The 24,039-nt window shown below is 39.2% G+C and overlaps 1 protein-coding gene across 4 annotated transcripts in view; it reads left to right on the top strand.

Moving 5' to 3' along the window:
- TNRC6B (trinucleotide repeat containing 6B) overlaps window positions 1-24,039 on the top strand; it is a 218,175-nt gene that overhangs the window by 35,201 nt on the left and 158,935 nt on the right. For all 4 annotated transcript variants that reach the window (XM_023762246.1, XM_023762248.1, XM_023762245.1 and 1 more), the window contains exons 2-3: window positions 14,251-14,324; window positions 20,700-20,790. In XM_023762246.1, coding sequence (XP_023618014.1) covers window positions 20,746-20,790 — 45 coding nt within the window. In that variant the 5' untranslated portion in view covers window positions 14,251-14,324; window positions 20,700-20,745. The remainder of the gene's footprint in view (window positions 1-14,250; window positions 14,325-20,699; window positions 20,791-24,039) is intronic.

Below are 24,039 nucleotides of genomic sequence, written 5' to 3'. Positions count from 1 at the left end.
CAACGTAGAGGGTTGTGATATCAAAAATGATTAACAGTTGGAAGAGCAGGTTAGGGGAAGAGTTCTTTTTGGATAGGTTGGGTTAAAGAGTGGAGGGACATTGTGGTAGAAATTCCTAGCAGGTCCCCAAATTCTCTGCTCTTCTTGGTCCATTCTTTCCTCTTCTCCTTCTCTCTGAACCACTAATTCTCAAACTTGAGCCTACATCAGAATCACCTAGAGGGGCTCCTGAAGAGCACAGATTGCTGGCCCTGCCCCGCGGAGTTTCTGGTTTAGTAGGTCAGGGTAAAGGCTGATAATGTACATTTCTACGAAGTTCCTAGGTGATGCTGATGCTAGGGGGCCCACGCTTTCATTTTAGATCATTCTAATGGTGTCTAGTTTGGCTTCTTTCCCCAGTTTTCCAGCTCTTTAACACCTCTTGACACAAATTAGGATTATATTGGTGAGAGTAGAAGTTGAGAGAAAGGAATAAACCTGAAAGACTTTTCAAAAGAAAGATTAATGGTCTTTGGAGACTGAGTAGTTGTGAGGGACAAAGGAGCAGAAAGCAAAAGAGGCATTTTCTAAACATTGCCACCAGATTTACCCTTTCAGAAACATTTCTTTCACCTTGTTGTTTCCCTGTTCAGAAATCTGCAGTAAGATAAATCTAAAATGAGTTTTATTTGAATAAAATACAACTGACAGTTGACACCCAACCAATGTGGTTTCTCCTGTTTTGTCTAAGTCAAATCTCATTATGACAAACGACTTTGCAAGTAGATCCCTGCATTACCAAATACTTTCCAAGCCCGAGCCAGTGACCTACTTTAAGCAATATCCAATTTAACAATTTCAGTTCAGCAAACTAATTTGGATAGCATTTTAGGACTTGTAGAATTTAATATGAAGTACATTTGTATAAAGAACTGTCAGTGTCTAAGGGTTAGTTTAAACCCTATTTAGAAATCCTATTTATTGTACATAGGTCATTATTCTTTTATCTCATTATATACTATGCTTTCTGTATTTACCTTTTTTTATACTTGCTGTTCACCCATAAAAAGGGAGGGCATCATGCCAAATATCCATGTTTGCAATTATAAATGCAGTTGAAGCCAGTGTATGTTTGTACAGGTGGGATGAAATAAATAAATGACAGTGAAAGCCTGTTTATCAAGATAATTGTTTGTTGCTCCTAGATTGAAAATGAGTATAGAGATGGTGCTTTGGGTTTTTTAAGATATTCAGTATGTGCCATTTCTATTTTTTTATTTTTAAAAGCTGATTTTTATTACTTTCTTCTTGTATTATTTAATCCCATATGTTGTTGAAATTTTAAAGATGTGGGAATTACAGCTGGCTCTAAAAGAGTGCCTAATATTTGTTTTTAAAAAACAACTTTATTGAGGTATAATTTACATACCATAAAATTCACCCGTTTTAGGTAATAGAATTAAAACATTTTAGTAAATTTACACAGTTACGTAATCATCATCACAACCCAAATTGAGACCATTTCCACCAGCCCAGAGAGACCTTGTTTGCCCATTTGCTGCTGCCAATCCTTGTTCCCACTCCCATCCCTAGGTATTCACTGATTTACTTTCTCTCTGTATAGATTTGCCTTTTCTAAAATTTTATGCAAATGGAGTCATACAATATGTGGTCTTTGGGGGTTGGCTTCTTTCATTGAATGTAATGTTTTTGAGGTTCACCTATGTTGTAATATGTATTAGTAGTTCATTCCTTTTTATTGCTGAGCGGTTTTCCACTAGGTAGGTGTACCATACTTTATCAGTTCACTAGTTAATGCACATTTGGGTTGTTTCCACTTTGGGGCTATTATGAATAATGCTGCTGTGAACATTCACACACACACATGTTTGTTCTGACATTACATAAATGATTAATAACCAAATGAGAAAATCGGGAAATTTCATTGCAAAATATTTTAATCTGAAAATAAAAATCTTATCTTAAACCATATCAGGTTGCATTTTTACATTATATTAATTTCTTATTATCCCTTAAAGTGCTTTCCAGACTTGCAATATCATAGTAATCCTGTTGTTTTAAGGTAATAAAATCTCATATAGTAGAGATTCACACTTTTAAAATTTTATTTTCATAGTCATTATCATTTGAGCCTCACAATAGCCTTACAACAGTTAGATAGGACAAGTATTATTATTATTTTTTAAATACATTTTATTGATTTTTTACAGAGAGGAAGAGAGAGGGATAGAGAGTTAGAAACATCGATGAGAGATGTGAGAGACAAACATCGATCAGCTGCCTCCTGCACACCCCGTACTGGGGATGTGCCCGCAACCAAGGTACATGCCCTTGACCGGAATCGAACCTGGGACCTTTCAGCTCTATCCACTGAGCCAAACCGGTTAGGGCAGGACAAGTATTATTACTTGTCTCTCATTTGCTGCTACCAGAGGGAGTCTACGCTCATATTCTGAGGTAATTGCTGTAGGAATCTCATCAAGACTATGCTTCCAGTTTGTAGTGTGCACCAAGGATAGGGTAGCGCCAAAGGACTACTCTTATATGTGGCATAGATCCACGTTTGGAGTCTTTGTAGCTTATATGTTCCACAGATACTCATTGAACATCTAGTACCTGCCATGCACTGTATTAGATAGGGATTGAGACCTGAAAGGTGTAACTCTTAAGAAATTAACTATGGAAACCCAGAGGAAGACTATATCTAATGTGAAGGGGCTTTGTGGATAGGGAGGAAGTTATCAGTGTATTATTGATAATAGTAATAGCTTATACCTAGTTAATAATAATAATAGCTAATGCCTAGTGTATACTCTTTCCCAGGCATGTTCTAAGCACTTAGCTTATATTTACTCATGTCATCTTCACAACAACCCAGTTAGGCAAGTCATATTTTTATCTTATTTTACAGATGAGAAAGCTACAAAAACTAAGGTTAGTAAGTTGATCAAGGTCACACCACCAGTAAATGGCAGATCTGGAATTTGAACTAGGCAGTGTGCCTCTAGAATCTGTGTCTCCTGAAAAGGTCTCTCACAGTAGTTGGCATCCAGGCTGTATCTTGAATGACATTTTGTACTTTGGCAGAAGGATGATTGGGATATGTCTACATGGTTTTCTAGACAGAAATATCACAAGTAAAAGTAAAAAGGCACAGGGTTGAGAGCGAGTATGAGACTACTTTTGAAGAAAGGTGGATGGCAAGAGATGAGACTAGAAAGACAAGGCTGGGTAATGAAGGGCTGGAATACCATCTAAAGAATTTGGGTTCTACACTCCAAGTTTTAAAGTTATACCAAAGATACCACTTTCCCCTTCGTATTCATTTTGCTCGTTTTTAGGCTTTCATTCTTTTTCTTGTAAAACATGTCACACGAATAGAAAAGTGCCTAATATACAAATGTAAAACTTAATGAATTATTTTAAAATAACCACCTCTGTGGTCAAGAAATAGGATGTTGCTGGGAGCCAGCAGCCCCCTCCCCCCCTTTCTTAGTGATCTTTGCTAGTTATAGTCTGTCCCTTCCCTTTCTGCTTTTACCACCCATGTACCTCTAAACATTATAGTTTGGCTGATTTTGAACACAGATTCACATGCTATATATATAACCTGGTCATTATGTTTGCAAAATCCACCCCATGTTGTTGTGTGTAGCTGTTGTTTCTTTTTTATTACTGTACTAGAGGCCCGGTACACGAAATTCATGCACGGGTGGGGTCCTTAGGCCTGGCCGGCAATCAGGGCCTATCGGGGCCATCTCGCTCAGTCCCAATCAGGGCTGGGCCGGCTGGGGCCTCCCGGCCACTGGCCATCAGACAGGGCCTGCCAGACGGGGGGAGGGACCATGGAAGGTTTGCCGGCTGCGGGGAGGGACCAGGGGAGGTTGGCTGGCCGTGGGAGGTTGGCTGTGGGAGTGCACTGACCACCAGGGGCAGCTCCTGCATTGAGCATCTGCCCCCTGGTGGTCAGTGCACATCATAGCGACTGGTCGACCAGTAGTTCAGTCCTAACAGTCACTTAGGCTTTTATATATATAGATGGTATTCCATTTTGTGAATAGGCCAGAATGTATTTATCTGTTCTATGAGAATATTTGGGTTATTCCCAGTTAGGGGCTATTATGAATAATGCTGCTCTGAATATTTTTATATATGTCTTTTTGTGCACGTGTGCATGAATTCTGTTGGGTAGATACCTGGGGGTGGAATTGCTGGATCATGAAGTATGTCTGTGTTTAACTTTAGAACAGTAAAGCCAGACCGCATTCCAAAATGGATGTAGCAATTGACATTTTCACACAAGTAGTATGTGAGAAGTCTGATTGTTCCATATCCTTGACAATACTTATTCTCAGATCTTAAAGTTTGTAGTCATTCTGGTATATAATGATATATATAATTATGATTGTTTCTTGGTATTTTCCATTATTATCTTCTTTTGTATTTTTCTCACTTACTTTTGAGGCTAGACACCTTTTCATGTTTATTGACCATTTAGATAATATAATTTTTTGTTTGATGATGTTCCTCATTGAACCTCTTGCCCATTTTTCTATTGAGTTACCTGCCTTTTTTTTTTTTAACTTGTTAGAACTCTTTACTGTTTTGAATATGAGCCCTTGATTGGTTTTATGTGCCCTGCTTTTTTACTTTCTTGAGGATGTCTTTTGATGAACAAAAATTCTGAATTTTTGTGTAATCATATTTATCTCTTTTTTGATAATAGGTGCTTTTTGTATCCTGTGTAAGAGATCCTTCCCTACCCCTAGGTTATGGAAACATTATTCCATATTATCTTCTAAAAGCTTTATTATTTATTTTTCACATTTCGTGTATAGTTCACCTGGAATTGATTTTTGTGCATGGTAATTCTTAATTAACTTAGTACTCCTTCGCCTTCAAGGTACTTTTTATATTTTGCCCAGCTTTTCTGGCTGTCCTCAGTATTGATTGGTCTGAATTACATAGTTTACCATTCGCAGAGCAGAAATCTCTTCCAAAGTTTTAGTTTCGCTTTGACTTCAAATTGATCTGTTCTCTAAAGAGGCCTTAATAAATGTTTACTACAAAAATAAAATTAAAAAGACTGAAAAATATATAGATTCATAGTTTTTTCTATTTTTTAAAAAAATTTGAGATCAAAAGAGAAGCTTGTTTCGTCAGTGTTTCTCTTAACTATAAAATACTGTTCGACAACTTAAAACTTGCTACATAAAATAAACAATTGTACTACTTGCAGGATAATTTTAGAACTTTAATCATGGTAAATTTTCAAATTAAAAAGCATCCACTATTGAACATTGACTTTGTTGATAAAAAACAGTTTAACAATGGTAATAGCTGCCTCCCTTTCTCTGTCTTTCCATATATTTAAACCTCTTTTTTGGCTAGAGATGGACTGTGTGCAAACCACATCCAGAATGCTTTTAGTTTGTGCCACAAAATATGAAGAAAATGTTTTCAGTTTATGGCAACTAGATCCATGACATACGATGCTCCAGGAACTGTTTTTACAGTGCACAAGATGCATGCGAATGGAATAGCAAACTCACATGATTATTGGCAAGGGAAAACTGGCTACGTGGCTGATGTTAACTTGGCTTTTTTAAGACAGCCAGATCAAGAAACGTCTGAGGAATTTGAGACTGTAGCAAGAGAAGATTTTCATTTATTAAAACACAGCCTCGGGAAGCCATGGGAAGGCAGTTTCTTGTGAACCATTTAGAGCTTCGAGAAGGAGAGCACAGTGTAGGCGCCAGAGAGGAAAACCTGACGTGGCCTCCAGGGAATGTTGCCAGGGGAAGCGCACAGCACATGGTGAGGGAGAGGCTCCTCCCACTGTCACCAGAACCCCACCTCGCCCTGCCATTTCTGTGTCTGGGGTTCACAATGGAGGGGAGCTTGGTTATAGCCAAGATATTAGGAATAAGTGTGAGTACATGCAAGTTACGGCTCTCAAGCCACCCACTTCCTTCCTGCCCAGCCCTTGCTTATACCGTTCTTTCTCTTTTAAAATTAATGATCAGCCAAAGTGTGGTCTGAGGCTCCCTCCCCACCTGCCATCCAGACCCTTTCAGGGGGTCTATGAGGTCACAACTATTTTATTAATACTAGAGTGATATATGCCTTTTAAACTCATTTTCTCATGATTGTAGTTTTCCAGATGCTACATGACATATGAGACTACAAAAGATTGAATGCAAAAGCAGAAATTAAGATCCAGCTGTTGTCTCTTAAGCAAGATATTTGCAAAAATGTAAAACAATGGCACTTTTCTCAAATTTTTATCTTTTAAAATATTTTTAATTTTAAAATGTTTATTTGTGTTTTTTAAATATGTTTTTATTGATTGCAGAGAGAAAGGGAGAGGGAGAGATAGAAACATCAATGATGAGAGAGAATCATTAATTGGCTGCCTCCTGCACGCCCCCCACCGGGGATCTAGCCCGTAACCTGGACATGTGCCCTTGACTGGAATCGAACCTGGGACCCTTCAGTCTGCAAGCAGCGAGGCTCTATCCACTGAGAAAAACTGGCTAGGGCTGTATTTTTAAATGAATACTTAGGAATAAATATTTTAAATTTTTCATAGTTTAATTTTTAATATGGTGAATATTGACAGTTATGAGCTAAATAAACTAAAGCTGTTTAGGGTCCTTAATAATTTTTAAGACTCTAAAGAGACCCTGAGGCCAAAAAGTTTGAGCATCACTGCTTTAAATCCTGTCAATTCCAGATGAAATCCTAGTTTCCATGAGGGCTGCATAGATCGTCTAGCCCAGGGGTGGGCAAACTTTTTGACTCGAGGGCCACAATGGGTTCTTAAACTGGACCGGAGGGCCGGAACAAAAGCATGGATGGAGTGTTTGTGTGAACTAATATAAATTCAAAGTAAACATCATTACATAAAAGGGTTCGGTCTTTTTTTTGTTTGTTTTATTCATTTCAAATGGGCCCGATCCGGCCCTCGGGCCGTAGTTTGCCCACGGCTGGTCTAGCCCATTGTTTTCACTGCATTCCCGAAACTTCTGTGCCACACAATTTAGCTTAGTTTTTGTGGAATTGCTTCCTGTGCTAGTTTTCTTATCAAGAGTGTAAGACTTCTGAGGACAGGGATATCTTAAATGAGAGCTTTTGAGACATCCATGATTCATATTGCTGTGCACAGCATAAACAGTTGGTAATGATTATTATTATTATCATCAATATCAATATTAAAATTTCCCAAACTCATTGGTTTATTGAAGAACCAACATGCATTTATAGTTTTTTGAACAGCCTAAATAGAAATAGCTACTTGATTAAAAACAACAACACTACATAAAATCAACATACAATATGGAAAAGGATTAAAAGCTTTTTAATCATAAATTGTCAATAAATTGGCTATAAAAGCTGAGTATGTTAATCTGTTTAATTTTTATGTGACCAACAATTTATGTGACCATAGGCCATTGCTCTGAAAACACCGAGCATAGTGCTGGGCACTTAGTAAGCATTCAGTAAAGTTGGTTGAGTTGAATCTGCTGTTTCAGTAGCTGGCCTAGCCGGCCGTCTCTGCTGTTCTTGTAGCAGGCAACTGTTATTCCCTGCCCCCACCTCCAGTTGTGTGTAGGTCTTCAGAAGTTAGCCTTATTTTCTGAGGCCCTTTCTGTTAAGGAATTGACAAGGTGTCTTGGACTAAGCTAGAGGGCATTAGTTAACTGACCAAACTAGATTAGTAGCTTAGTAGCTGAAGGTGAGGCACATGCCTTTTTCTTCATCCCTGCTGCAGATTATGTGTTTTGTTTTGTTTTTTGTTTTTTTAAGCAATGTTCTCTGATTTACAAGATATAAGAATGAATTTAACAGTTATATGTCAGGGTCCTGCTGTTAATCCCAAAGTTTCCTTCACAGCTTCTCCCTGGAAGTCTGAGGGTCCCATACAAGTAACATACTGCCTTGAGACCCAAGCATTATTTCACCATGGTGTTCCTAGAACAGAGCATGATACCTAGCAGGTGGCTCATTCACTGAATGAATGATGAATGAATGAAATGAAGTTTGTACTGTGGCCCTGGATAAACTGTTGTAATTTATAAGCAGCATCGTTATTTGAGTAAACTAAGAATATTATATTGAGTTGATTTTATTTTTCCCCTGCAAAGTAACTGTGTTTATTCCATAAGAATTTATTGGGATGTCCTTTGTATTAGTACTGTTTTAAATGATGGTCATGCATTGATAAATCAGACTTAGATCCTGTGTTCAGCAAACTTATAACCTAGTAGTATAAACAACATACACAAGCCTAGTGGAAATATATACCAAGTTCAGTTGCTAACTCAGAGGAAGGATCCATCCACATCACCTATAGGAAGAGAGAGGAATCAAGAAAGACTTCATAGAAAAGGTTTCCCTAAGCCTGCATCTTGAAGGTTGAAAAGAAATTTGCCCTGTGAGAGGGAAGGCAGTTTCAACTGAAAACAGCATATACAAAGTTACAGGCACATGAAACCATGGGGTGCTTAAAGCAATGTGGTTTTGTGAGTTGAAGCTGAGAAGGGAACAGGTACCAGGCCTTGTAACACTAGGAATTGGATTTTATCTTGAGGATGGATGAGAGACAATGCAAAGGCAATGTGGGTTTGCACTTTATACAGGTAATTCTAATGGCAGTGGAGGTGGGGTGGGTCTTGAGGGTAAGAAAATCAATTAAAAAAACAGTTGGAATAAATATGGTGAGAATCTATGCCGGAACTAAGGCAGGAGGAATAGGGAAGAAAGTATATACTGAAATAATGTATGTTTGGTGAGAGGAAGATGCTGATGAGATCCCAGATTTTTTCTTTAAGTGGGATAATAGTATTTCCAAAGGAGGCTGAAGGAGACCCAGTTTTGGGGAGAATTATTTTAGTTACGTTGTGTTTTAGGGGTCCATGGAACATAAGACAAAGAGACTATTGACACGAGGTAGTTGTATAGATGTCTTTGAAGATTGTAACGAAAATCAACACTGGGGAGAGACTTGTGAGTCATCAAGATACAGGTAGTAGTTAAATCTCTGGGAGAGGGTAAGGACATGTACATAAAATAGAGAACGGAAAGGATGACAGATCCAGAGACAAAGAAGCATCCATCAGACCCTCAAACCTCAGAGGGAAGGCAGGGGAGGGTGGGGGGGAGGGGGAGAGATCAACCAAAGGACTTGTATGCATGCATATAAGTATAACCAATGGACATAGACACTAGGGGGTGGGGTGAGAGCATGAGCAGGGGGATGGGGGGCTATAGGGGGATAAGGACACATATGTAATACCTTAATCAATAAAGGGGGAGAAAAAAAAGGAAAGGATGAACTCCTGAGGAATATACCAGTAATTAAAGGACAAGTAGAGAAAGACTATCCAGTAAAAGAAACTGGTAAGAAATGGTCTAAGAGGTGCACAAGTAATGCATTTGGCCCCTTCTGTGTGGTAAAGGGGCTAAACATGTTCCGTGTCAGTTTGGGCATCAGACCTAGGCTCAATCTTCGAAGCTAGGAATTGAGTTTGGTTCTCTCACCACAATCCCTGTCTCCCCAACTCCCACGTACAGAAGCAGCAACTCCTCACCCAGCCCCAGCCTGCCCAAGATGGGAATCTGAAAATCAACAGTATTGACAAAGGCCTTGGGCTGGTTACAAATCCAGGGAGTCAGGAGAACTCAGGCACAGCCAAGAGACCAAGAACTAAAAGAAGGCGCCCCTGGCCCAATGACTGGATCTATCTGCATCATCCTTAATCGCCAGATAGGAAAGGAGCTTCCAAAGGACAGAGTTTCAGCTCTCTGATTTTTAAACGCCCAGGTTAAAGCAAAACCAATGAATAATAGTCATTGTATTTGGCAACTGGGACTGACAGAGAAAGAAACCAAATTGCAATGATTAATAAGTGAATGAGAGAGAGAAGTACATTGAGACCACAAATAACATTTTCTTTTTATAAAAGCTTGACTGGGAGAGGAAAGAGGGAAGAGAGGACAGAAAGCTCGAGGAGATTACAGATTAAAGGGGCTGATTTTAGGAATGGACAGACTTGAACATTTTTATAGAATTTCCAAAGTGTCAAACTGAAGTAGAAGTGACTTGAAACTGCAAAGATCATGGAACAATAGTCACTTGTGTATTGGTGGCCGAATAAACCCATTTACCTATAGCAATGCTCCCTCAGGCGTTTGTTATTATTATTTGTGTTACTTAATTAAATAGACTTCTTCTTGCCCACTTGAGCTGGGTATGCCGCTTACAGAGCTGGACTTCTGGTATCCTCCTGGTCCATGCTCGCCTCCTGGGAACACATCCCCAGCCTCCTTGCTGGTGTTTTGTTCCTCCCGCACATCTGTTGCTTCACTTAAGACATCTTTTCCTGACGTCATGCTTGAAGTTAGGCCAGTTGCCAATGACATAGGCAGTCTGGGTTTGCAGTGTTATTAGTGACTCAATTAAAAGTTTATAGCATATTCTTAACAGTCTGCAACCCCAAGTATTATGCTAGATGTCAAACAGATAAATAGTGGTGAGTCTTGGGAACACTGAGGTTGGGGGAGAGAAGATAGCCTTATCTATGTTATTTGAGTTTTTTGATATGAGAATCAAAATTAAATTTAAAAGAATTATGCTAAGTAATCAAATTTGAAAATTAAATCCTACCATGTCAGAAGCGATATTAATATAGTTTTTTGAATATGTATTTTTAAACTTGCCATATTCCCTAGGAAAGATGCAGGTTTTTTTTTTGTTTTTTTGTGGTTTTTTAAAAATATATATTTTATTGATATTTTACAGAGAGGAAAGGAGAGGGATAGAGAGTTAGAAACATCGATGAGAGAGAAACATCGATCAACTGCTTCCTGCACACCCCCTACTGGAGATGTGCCCGCAACCAAGGTACATGCCCTTGACCGGAATCGAAACTGGGACCCTTCAGTCCGCAGGCCGACGCTCTATCCACTGAGCCAAACCGGTCAGGGCGAAAGATGCAGTTTTAATTACATTCTGTGAGTTTAGTTATGTGCTTGGCTGTGGAGGAACTCTTGAAATCTCCTTGCAGTTTAGTTGATCCCAGGGGTTGATTTAGTCCAAGATCCACTGAGCCTTCCCAACCCCTGTGTAAATTCCAAGGCCAACCTGGTTATTCTGCAAGAGAAGAGAGAGAACTGGAATGGTTCACATAGTTTACTGCTGTGGCTGAACATGATCAGATAGTAGGATTACAGTATATAGTCCTGAACATTTCAAACTGATATTTTGAAGGAATTTGCTATTACTCATACCTTAGAAGGAAAGTAGTGCTGTAGATAACTTCAACCGGATCATTTCAAATGTTGATTTTAGAATGAAATTTTATGTTTATATTGAGTATGAGTCCATCTGATACACAGGTTCACAGCCCTGTGGAGAGTAATGAAGCTGGTTTCCAGAGTACTTGGAACACTGCCCAGTTTCCCTTGCCTGCTTCTCCACTGCTTTAACTCCTTTTCTCTCACTGAATGTCAGCGTCTGGGACCAGCTGCCAAGCAGGCAAAGGACTGAGCTGGCCACTGTGTCCTAAGCTTATCTGTTAACAAGATAAGTAATTATGAGTTACTTTATGAAGTTGGTACGGAGTTTAGACTACTGATAAGTCTAGAGAAGCAGTCCTGCTTAGCCTGGGCAGAAACTAATCAGATAGAGAACTGAAAATATGAAATACTTGCTGAAGAAACATTAAAACCTTTATTATACTTTTATTATACATTGTCATCTTGATGGTTTTTAGTTGACAATAAATTAAAGAATGTAGTCTGTCTCTGAGGTACTGGAGGGTCGCACATAACTGCATAGCTCACATTCTCCGTGAGGGCCAAACCCATCTTGGAAGTTGCAGCTGGCTGCTTCCGTTTTCCCCAGGGCCTTTTATTTAATGGGGAAGCATCTATGTTGAAGGACTGGGGTATAGGGATCATGTCAGGATTTAGTTCAGTTTATGTTTATTAAACTGCTACCTGATACCAAATTCAGAGATGTGTAAGACATAGATCTTGTTGTCTTGAGTAAAGGAAATAGACCCATGGATATTACCGATATTGTATGGTATACCTCAGAGGAGGAACCCTTAGTGGAGCCAGGGAGGGTATAGAAAACTTCAAAACAACACCCGAGGCAGATCTCAAGGGAGGAGTCGAAGGGAATTAGGCAAAAGGTCCTCAGAGACATCAGTGCAAGGAAATCATGTGGGCAAGGAAACCAATAGCAATCCATGTGAATAGAATGTGAAGTGATGATGCAGTTAAGAGAGATCTTGAATTTTACCCCAAAAGTAATGGGTAGCTCTTGAGTGAATTTTGGCAGTGATATATTTAGAGATCAAATTTGCTTTTTAGAGATCGCTGGGACAGTGGTGTGTATAGTAGGAAGATAGGGATAATACTAGTAATTAAAGTATTACTAATACTCATTACACAGCACAATTCCATCTAAGATTTGTTTATTCAAACACTTAAACAAGGAAACATAAGGTGATGGCAGATAAGGGGGCAGCAGATGTTTTCAAGTTACACTGAAGTACCACCTCAAACATTGTGACATAGTGTGGGACTAAAGCTGTAATTTACAGTCTGTAGCCATGGGGAATGGAATACACTTTCTTGGACAGAAACATTGATTGTGAAACTAAGGGGCCGACTTCCAAATAGTGACAAGCTGTCTGGCACAGTGTGGATGCTCATCGCAGATATATTTCTGCCAGTCTTGTCTGGCATTGTTTTGCCCACCTATACACACACACAGAGGTCCAACCTTGAGCAGAATATCCTTCTGATGTTCGTTTTTGCCGTTGTAAAATGAAGTGACTGGCTTGAGGTCTATAAATGTCTACTAATAAATGGCTGTCATTTCATATATTTTGATGTATTTGTATATTCACAGGTATGTAAATATGTATTTCATATATATTAAGAGACATTTCATCTTGAAATGAAAAAACATTTCACAGCATTTGTTAGCATCTTGCTATGATCTGGTTTGATTTTTAAGAGGCCATTCAAGCCATTTTTGGGAATGGATCGGGGAGGAGCAAGAATAGGCTCCGGGAGGCCAGCTAGGAGGCCTTCACAAGTGAGAAATGATGATGGCAATGAAAATGAAGAATTGTGGGTAGATCTGAGATACATATTGTGAAAGCAGAAATGACAGGACTTGCTGATGGCTATGAGAGGACTGGGGTAGAGGGAAATCCAAGCTGACCAGCAGCTGGGTGGCAGCTGGGTGGAGGATGGTGCCTTGTTTGAGACAGTGGAGATATGGAGAATAGGGGATGAAGAGGGCAATTTGGGATGCAATATTAAATCCTAAGTGATTTTGAGACATCCTCACATGAAATGGAGAAGTTGAAAAGGTAATTTGCTATTTTTCTGGTAGGACGTAAGGGTAAAATAAATAATAAAAGTATAATATAGGTTTTAATGTTTCTTCAGCAAGTATTTCATATTTCAGTTCATATTCTTAATAACCACTTGCCTTTATTGAGCATGTGGTTGGTGCTGCCCTGTACTAAGTGTTTTACACATATTTTATTTGAACTTCCAAAGAACCCTCTGAGAAAGATGCTGTTACTGTTTCTAGTGCTGAATGAGGAAGCTGAGGTTTCAGAGGTTAGGCTATGAGCTGGTAGATCAGTGGTTCCAAACCTCTTTTTGGCCATGCCCCACCTAAGCATCTCTTAAATCCTGATGCCCCCCCGCCCGTGACATTTAATTCTTATTATTCAAAAAGTGAACTCTTATTAACATGGAGGAAGCCTCAAAGGCCATTAACTTGGTCTAAGCATGGCATCCATGAAAGAGAAAAATAAAAGAACAAAAGAACAATTGAAGTACTGAGAAAGAAATCACTAAGAAATTGTTTAAAAAATAATATGAAGTGATATGAAAAAATAGCGAATAACATTTTAAAACATAATAGAGAACTGAAATGCTTAAATATGTCACAATATATATTTACATACTGTATATGAGGCCCCAGAACCATAAGAAATGCAAAAAATTCACTGTTAATAACTCATTCTCGAATTGCCCCCCTTAAAAATCAAATTGTCCCCCTATGGGGTATGTGCCCCACGTTGGGAAACCACTGTGGTAGATGGAGAAGCCTGGATTGGTACTAGGCTGCCTGAATTCTGAACTTTGTTCTGCCACTTGCCATGGCATCTTGCTACGAGTGTGTGGCTTACTGTGATTTTTCTCTCTTTTCAGGGTTTTGGTTTTTGCACTGAATGTAGTCTAGATTCATCTTCACGGGCGTGTGTTGCCCCAGGATACTGTCAAAGGTAAGTTTTTAAAATTTCTTTTTACCCAGTATTACTAGTAGCATTGAATGGGAGAGTCTTCATCTTAATAAGAAGAAAAGTACATTTTGGCGTCATTACTTGTTTCCAGAGTTCTTACAGAAGGGTATTTAAAGTGTTTATCACGCCAGCCCTTTCCATTTCTCATTGGTAGATCCCCTTAAAAAGCATTTGTATTTAGGTTGCTACTGATACTTGGTGCCTCGTCGTTTAATAAAGCTGGAATTTGTCACTAGGATTTAGCAATTCCACAGTTTTATGCGAGTGTATTCCTAGCTTCTCTGCCCCTCCTCTGTCCCTGCTGCAGTCTGTAGTCCACATTACTGCCCGAGTCAGCTTTCAAAATGATAGATTCACTCATGTCAGCCCTTTGCTTAAACAGCTCTCATGGCTCCCAGTTGCTACAGATGTCACCCTACAAACCCCTTTCAAAACTTAATTGCAATCAACATTTCTGGCTTCTTTCTTACTGAACCCTTATCTGTAAGCCTTTTTCTTTTTCCCAGATAGTTCTTTTTCACAGCTTTGTGCCTTGGTTGATACTTTGCTCTTTGCTTAGAGTTTGGAAGAGGGGAGAATGCAACTGCACTCTTCCTTCTTGTATCTTTCCTACTGTCCCCTTCTGGACTCTCTTGGCAGGTTTTGTTTTTCATCCGTGTTCTAGGAGCACCTGTCATTATTACAGTGACAAAGCATTCATTATTTTACATTAGAGTTGTTTATTTGTATTATGTCTCCTTTACTAGTCTATAAACCCTTTGAAACTTCTTGGAAAGGAACTGTTTTTTTAGTGCCTGTTGGCTGCTCCTAGACACCTTGTTCAGTGCTATGCATGTATTATTTAATCCTTATAACACTACCTCCTGACCAGTTTTATGGGTAAAAATAATGAAGATTAAAATCTAAGTAACTTGCTCAAGATTACACAGCTAGTACGTGTCAAAGAGTAATGATTTTGCCCGTTCAAAACCAGTGCTTATTGTACTACACCGCATTAGCCTAGCACCATCTGGCATGTGGTTGGGACCCAGTAAATATTTATTGAATTGCCATCTATTGCAGTTTAAGTGAAAAGGACTTTAGTTGATTAATCCAGTCATTCCTACATGGAAATTTATTGAATTCCCATTAAATACAGGTACACAGTTTTAAATAAACTGTGACTATAGAGTTTAATGAGATATAGTGTCTGGTACTAAAAGGTTAACAGTCTAATAGGAAAGTCATTTATGCAAGCAAATAAATCCAATAAAGTTGCAGATCCTATAACAGGGTTCAAATAAGATCCACTGGGGACACTGAAGAAGAAATCATCAGCTCTACCTAGAGATGGATCAGGAAATCCTTTCTAAAAGCTGTGTCTTCATGAGGAGTATCGGAGGAAAGGGCATAGGGAGTAATATGAACAAAGCCATGGACACCTGAAACAACCTGGCATATTTGTGAAGCTATAAGTAGCTCAGTATGGTTGGAACAAAAGGAACAAAAAGGCCTGGTTAGTGACACTGGAGAGACAGGTGAGGGCTGGATCCTGGAAGACTTTGAAAATATTAGTGTATTTGCCAACTTTTAGAGGAGGCCTAGCACAGATGCTGTATGACATTACTCATGTTTGGTCATTAACATTTGTTGAGTCCTGTCCTGTGTGTGCTGAAGCACTGTGCCAGGTCACAACTATCTGTCACTTACTGTGTATGGCAAATTGATGACAGCTCTGAGGTGAAATGATGTGCTGAAGCAGAAATGAAGTGCTTATGTTGGCACGTCATTTTTGACAGCTTTACCACCACTTGTTCACCCCTCCAGTTAATGTTCACATAAGTGGACTTTGTCATGGCTTGTTCATCACTCTGTTAGCACCGATACACTGGACCCTATGTCACTTCCCACGTGGAACCCCTAGCTTAACCATATACTTCTGCATTGCCTGATTCTCCTTCCATTTTGTCAAAAGGACAGTAAAACTGACCTAGAACCTTAGACACAACTATAAGCTTTGCCTTCAAATCAGAATGTCATCAAGACTTTTTCAAGAAACGCATTAAAAATATTAAGGGTAGTTTCAAAACAACAAGAGAATGAGAGTGAGCAAATTAAATAAAGGACAAATTAAAAAATAGGTATCAGTATGAAATATAGTAAGTAGGCAGATTATATGGTGTTAATCAGGAAGGATTTTTAGAAATACAAAATGACTGAATAGAAGGATGGAAATGTGTGGAGAGAATGGAAAGACGGTTTGCCTGAGTGAAGGTTCAGCACTGTCCCCACAGGCACCAACTAAATTCAACCACCAAGTTAGAATTGAAAGAAACCCACTAATTAATATTCTATTTCCTGTCTATATTCTGAAACAATGGAAATAGATGATGAAGGAGTAAGACAGGCAGAGAACAAAATTTCACTTTTATTATAAGTTGACATGGGAGAACTGGCTCATTTTTGAACTCCAGAACTTAATGGGTTTTCTCACCCAGCAGCACTAGTCTGGGTAGACCACCTCCTAGAAGGAAGAAAGGAGCAGAGCACAATAGGTACCCCCAAGGGAAAGGGGAGAGAAGGGGTGGACTCTGCAAGCACAGTTTCCTCCTCTAGGCTCACAGCAGGAGTCAGGATATGATAAGACCAGGAATAGCAAACAAACTGATACTGCCCTATGTGGAGGGGAGCATCAAGAGTGAGGACGAAGTTTTTCTCCTCTAACACTCACCAGCTTTTGTCTCTTACACAGTGAATGTCGGTCAGCTGGGGTGTGCCTGTCCCCTTTAGGTCAGGGATGGTCTCAGGACCGTCCTACTCTCACTTTCATGAGGACACCACCCCACTACCAATCACTGTTCTCTTGGGACCATCAATAGATTCTGTCCCCAGCAGATTCTAAAATGGATCAGAATGGTATACAAATTATATGAACTCGAAGGCTAAACAAAATCATTTCAGCACTATCCCCACCACCACCAAATTAAAAAAGAAAGCCTACCTCCAGCCCAAGAGCAGATAAAGTTACGTTCCCTGAATGCAATACTCAGTCTTGCCAAAGATTGTAGCAGAGACACATTGGTATCTGAGGGAGGGGAGAATGGGTGAGGTTCTCTTGGTTTGAGCCTCACCAAGATACCGTTGGTCCATGCCAGTGTCCAGAGTATATGATTTGGACACTGCCACCATTTGGAACAATCTGCCAGCAAGAGGTTAAATCTGGAACTGTCTTTATCATATCTGGGGGAAAAAACAACCAATGCACATGTTTTCTCTTTTAAAGATTACTATTTGAAATATCACCTCCTCCTTACAAAATGTAGATGGCGCCCCAGTTACCAATTTTCCTCTATAAGTTCCCTCCCTCCCTGTCTGCCTCTGTTCTTCCCTCCCTCTCTTCTTTCCTTCCCTCCTTCTGTGAAATATTGTGAGAAACCTCTTTGAATTTCCCCTTTGAATCGCCCATGTAAGCCCAGCACAAACAGTTTAAACCTAGAAGTTCACTGGTTTTGTAGCCCATGTGCTATTTCAAATTTAGTTGCCTTGCAGCTTATATGCATCAAATAATTGTTCTACTCACTAATATCTAAAAGGCCTGTATGAAGAAAGTCTTTTTTCCTAAAGTCTAATAATCTTTATCTCAGCCATGCCTACTTAGGAAAAGCTGTGTCTGCATAATTCAAGGTCAGCCTTCTGTGCTTTGAAGCTACCCAGGCCTGCTAATGCCCTATTCCCTTTGCTGAGGCCAGCACAGCTGGCATTTGCTTGCTAGGCCAGAGTAGCCAGTGTATGCTGAGACCACTTGTGCATCTGACATTTAGATGAGCTTTCAGTACTACCGCCATGGCAGAGAGTGGCTTGTTTCTTTGCTGAGGCCGGCAAAGCCCCCAAGCCTTCGCTAAAGCTTTATGTGCCGGTTTCTATAGAAACTGCCACTACCTGAAGACAAAGTTGCCATAACTACAGTCACCACTAAAGTCAGAATACAGTGTGGCCTGTGGTTTATAAACTTCTAATTTGGCCTCAGTAATTAAAAGCTAGTGTACAACTGTAAAAGCTCATGAGGCCTAATGTAAAACCTCCTCCGGGTCACAACACTTTGCCCCCCGCAGTAAAGACCAAGGCCCCAAGTCGTGGCCCCAACAGAAGCCTCAGAAATTCCACATGTATATTACTCCCCAAATTTTGCTTTGTGTCTCTTCATCAAGACTAATCTCATGCAGTAGGTGTTAGGGTTTGAGAGATACCCAATAAACAGCACTCTAATTTTCCCTTGGCTGAGTTCTGTACCAGTTGAGAAATAAGATCAGAGAAAGGCATTTGGGAGACCAAAATATCATCTCTATTCTGAATAAAGCTAAATTGGAGAATTCAGCTTAAATCTGTAGGCAAGTGAACTTCTTAACACTGAACCTCAGAATTCTTCAGACTTGCCTATTTGCAGGTAATTGTGAGGGGCCTGCATCGATAGGGACAGGAGCAGAGGAGAATGCGTGCTCCCTGGGGACGCTGGCTTCCAAAAGGAAGAGAGAGATCACAGATCTTGTTTCTCCCTCTGAACTCACCTTTCAGATAAGATCCTGTGCCTCCTCTGGGGTAGTGTGTGTGGAGGTGGAGAGGAGCCAGGAGTGGACCTTGGGAGAGGGAAGCAGCATTCCTCCCCCCCCCCCGCACATTCAGATGGAAATGGCACTGAGAGAATCGGGTCCCTTTCTTGGTCAGCTCTGCCTATAATGCATCATCTGGGAAATACAATCTCTATTTCAGTAAAGTAGCATTTGAACTTGAAGACATTTGTGAAGTAATTTGCATACCAAATCTTTCTAGATATGTTAATTGAGTTTTTCCAGTGCTTTCCATTTAATTTTCATATAAAGAGCAATTATGTTTTTGCACAAGTGTCATAAACAGGTGAGGGTCGAAACCAACTAGAGAAAGCCTGTTTCACTTGCTGTGAGCATCAGTCATGTTTTACAGAGGGAATGGGCAATGTCAGTTCATCTGGAAGGAATGAATAGGAGTTGACTGAGAGAGCTTCCACTGTACCAGTTTTACGTTATACATCAGATAAATACGCATTAGTTCCCCCAAATCCTCATTAGGTGAGCATAGTAGATATTTTGATTCCCTTTTCCCACCCACCTGATGAAGAAACAGATTCCCAGAACTGTCTTTTTATTTTATTTTATTTTTTTATTTCAGAGAAGGGAGGGAAAGGGAGAGAGAGATAAAAATATCAATGATGAACGAGAATCATTAATTGGCTGCCTCTTGCACACACCCCAGTGGGGATCAAGTTCCCAACCCAAGCATGTGTCCTGACTGGGAATCGTGACCTCCTGGTTCATAGGTCTTCACTCAAACACAGAGCCATGCCAGCCTGGGAGAACTGTCTTTTTAGTCTCAGGTCTTGTGGCTGGTTAGTGAGAAGCCTGCACCAGAGCCAGATCGCCAGCCCCCCAAGCTGCTACATCCATAAAGAGATTTCTCTGCACACACAGAAAGTACACCATGAAGCATCTTTTTAGCTTTTATATTTTGTCGCTATGAGCCTTTTAAAGCATTTGAAACATTTAAAAATATTTGTACCTGCATGTATAATAGAGATTTTTGTGTCAGTTTTGAGTAATGATTACTCAATACTTACTTATTTAATGAATTAATTTGAATGTTGCATAAACTTATAGTTATTTTGGTATATTTTAATTTATGAAATTTTAATAAACTTTCACTTGACTCATTTTATTCTTGGAGGAAAATTACTTTTTATTGTCATGCCCTATGAATAGCCTGTTCTCTTATAAAAATAAATTAACTGACATTTAGTTTATTAAGCAAATTTCTTAAACTAAAACAAGTAGGATCAATCATTAAAGTACACCTTAATTTCAGTCATAAAATATCACAAGTGTTGAACATAAGTTATAAACCCAAGAAACCCAGCCAATTTTAATAGTCTAGCTTAATATCCAGGCAGTACAACTGGCTACCGCATAACAGTTGGTTCAGTGCTTTACTTAGGTAGACATCCTTTCTGACAGGTCAGTATTTGTACTGTATGAGTTACTGAAGATTTTCACTATCACTTCTTCCAAAAGTCAAATAAAAAGAAAACTGTCTAGTACTGTTCAATACTCCAATGTCTTAAACTTTTGCTAGCTATCCTCCCTCAAGGTGAGGAAAATTCCCTTTCTACTTCAGATATATGTGTATAGACATACAGGTGTATACACACACACACACACACACACACACGTACACACGTTAAGGTTGTACTTCACAGTCCACGTATCAGTAACAGAATTTCAATCTAATCTTTGAAGAAACAAATGTCTGAACTGAATTCCTTGTGTGTTTTTCTCTTCCTGTCTCTTTTAGGCAGTATTTGTGTGTTTCTGCAGAGTTTTGCACAGAGTCTGTTCCCATGCAAACCAATGAGGGAGAAGTATCGGAAGAAAGCGGTTCCAAGGTCAGTGAATTACTAAAGGTGCAAACAATATGAGTAGAAATGAAAAGCAGAGGCAGTGGATGAGTGGAGTGGATGTTTTAGTTGAATTTAGAAATTAGATTGATTTAAGGTAGACAACCTTAGATTGAGATTTTTTTTCCTCAATATCCATTTTTGTTATGCTACATGAGAAATTTAAAGGATTTTACTGAACTCTTGGAGAACTTGATTAATTTGTAGAATAATTTACCTTTTTAATATTTTGTTATACAAGTTATATATACTTATTTGAAAAATTAAAACAAATCAGAAGTGTGTACAGTAAGAAGTAAAAGCCTGTCTCTTATTCCTGTTGCACAGAGGCATCACTGATTACTTTTTAAACATTTTTTATTATAAAATTTTAAGTAGCAGCTTGTTTTATTAAATTTATTTATTTATTTATTTATTGCCAAAATAAATTATTTTGAAAGTCATTTGAAAGACACTATGACTCCACGGATATAGATTCCAAATTCATATTCTGTCCAACCCTCATCACTGTCTCTGTCATGCCATTGGTTTGGTTTTCAAGCTAAAGCTTAAGTGACTGTTATCACTGTCAAACCCTGTATATAAATAGTTATCTGTGTATTTATGTATAACTGTATGATCTGCCTCTGTGTCCTGAATCTGCTTGGCTCTTTCTCTGTTGTTCATATGGGACCCTCAGTAGCACCCTCACTTCACCTCCCTCCTTCTCCTTTCAGTGTTGTCTCTAGTCCCTTCTGGAAGTTCCAAGGGTATCTCACACTGTGTCCAGGCCAGTGCCCAGCACTGATAGCATTATCAGCTGCCCTGGGCCCTCCTAAGGGGATTCCTTTTTTTGCCTCCCCTGCTGTTGGTAGTCTCTGTGGAAAGGCTTATTCCTTCACCGGAGTAAGAGTGGAGAGGTGTCAAAATGTCACTGGGAATGGTCAAAACATCATGTTGTATGGAAGATGCCAGGCACAAAAGGTCATTTTGTGTGATTCCATTTATATGAAATATGCAGAATAGATAAATACATTGAGATAAAACACAGCCTGGTGTTTGTCGGGTTGTTTTGGGGAGATGAGAAAATGAGAAATAAGTACTTACTAGGTACAGGGTTTCTAGTTGGGGTGATGGAAATGTTTTGGAACTTGATAGAGATGGTAGTTGTACAACATTGTGAATATACCAAATGCCACTGAATTGTTCAACTTATAATGGCTAATTTTATGTTATGTGAATTTCACATCAGTAAATTATTTTTTTTGTTAAGCCTCACTCGAGGATAATTTTCCATTGAATTTTAGAGAGAGTAGAAGGGAGTGGGAGAGACAGGGAGAAACATCAATGTGAGAAAGACACATCGATTGGTTGCCTTCTACATGCGAACGAGCCTGCAACCGAGGTACATGCCCTTGACCGGAATCGAACCCGGGATCCTTCAGTCCCAGGCTGACACTCTATCACTGAGCTAAACTGGTTGGGGCACATCAGTAAATTATTATTTTCTTAAAGACAGGAAAAAAATACAGTCAAACCTTGGTTCTTGAATGTCTCCCATCTCAAACAATTCACTTCTCAACCTGACAACCCTTTCATGCTGATACCTGTATGATCAGTCACATGTCTCAGATGACAAACAAAGGAGAGAATGTGCAAGTATGAGTCAATTTATCAGTGTTAAAATCACAGTATATTGTGCTGTGAATATTTTCATGGTTTTTTTGCTTTTGTTGCTTATAATTATTAAATTTTCATTTTTTACTGTACATTTCCTTCCCTTTTTGTTAAATTTTCATTTATATTTCATGTCCTTTTTGTTTTTAAAGTGTTCATTTATAGATTAAATATACATTAAACATGTACTGTATAAAAGAAAGGTTAAAACAGGGAATCACTTGGAGGTCTGGAATGGATTAATTCAATTTAATGGGGAAAAGTGATTCGGTTTCAAACAACCTTCCGGAGTGAATTAAGTTCAAGAAACGAGATTCCACTGTATCTGTGAATTCCCATCAGACCAGTCCTGGCTGCCCATTGGCCTGATGCAGGGTTTCACTGAGTTTGGAGAGGCCACCCCCTTCTCTGCTCTGTTGTACTTTGTGGGCTGGGCTTCGCAGAAGTGCTGTTTGAGCCCCTCATGAAAACAGCTCTTTCAGCTTCTTTCTGAATCTCCCCTCTCTGCAGTCCATAGGTTGGGGAGAGGAATAGATATCATCCTGTCCTCTTGTTTGTTTTATTCCCATCTCACCAGAAGGAAGATGAATAATAAATAAATTAATTAATTTTTAAAAAAGCAGAAGCCAATAGACTTTTATCAGATTCATCTAGATCCTGAATCTCATTCAGGGTTAGTCAGAATCTGGGATACACACATACTCTAGGAATCTCCCCCAGACACACAGAGCCACAGACACTCAGGACACTCAAGATACACAGACCTCGGGATTTCTGAAGTTCCTAATTTATTAACTTATAATGAATTATAATGTTAAGAAGGACTGGACTCGTGGATCCTCTGGTTAATACATTCTCTCCCTGAAGAGCTAAGTTGTAATTGGAACTTGGTGAGCATGTAATTAGACCAACATAGAATGTTTTATTGTGTCATAAACTTAGTTTCCACCTTCTTTCTGAGAAAAAAGGAAAAGACTGGCTTTTTTGATTTTTAAATTATTGTAATAGTTTATCAGTTTAGAATCAATTAGACTAAATAATATTCATTCCACCTCAATGAGGGAGTAACCATAAAAGAGGAAGACAAAGGATCTGGGAAACAGCTGCTCCAATATAGGAGAGAGAGCAGGGAATTCCAGAGGTGAAGGGGAAGAGACATCCCTGGCAAGGTGTCAGCTAATTAGCAAACAATCCAGACGGGAATAAGGGAAAACCCCTGAGGATGGTCTCCAGGCCTGGAATGAAATGGATAGATTATTTGAAGTGTTTGAACTGAGATAAAGGTGACTTACAGCTATGTTGGAAAGTTTGAGGATGAATTGGTGAAAAATACATAATAAATACTAAGTCAAAAATATGGAGAGAAAGTAAAAGAAGAGGAAATAGTAATTGTTAGTTCCAGGGAAAACAAAAAAAAATGCACAAAAAAAGAACTTTGATTATACTGTGCCTATCAAGTGAGGCTCTGAAAGGAATCTGAGGAAAAAGAACTGTAGACTAGATGTTACTATGAGGACTCCTTGCAGGTTCACATGGAGGGAGGGAGTGGAAGAGACGCTTGTGGTCTGAGACGGATTTCAG

This window comes from Myotis lucifugus, unplaced genomic scaffold, assembly GCF_000147115.1.
Source record: "Myotis lucifugus unplaced genomic scaffold, Myoluc2.0 scaffold_239, whole genome shotgun sequence".
In the NCBI taxonomy this organism is placed as follows: domain Eukaryota; kingdom Metazoa; phylum Chordata; class Mammalia; order Chiroptera; family Vespertilionidae; genus Myotis; species Myotis lucifugus.
The sequence above is the reverse complement of the archived record's forward strand: the minus strand, read 5'-3'. Positions and strand labels throughout refer to the sequence as shown.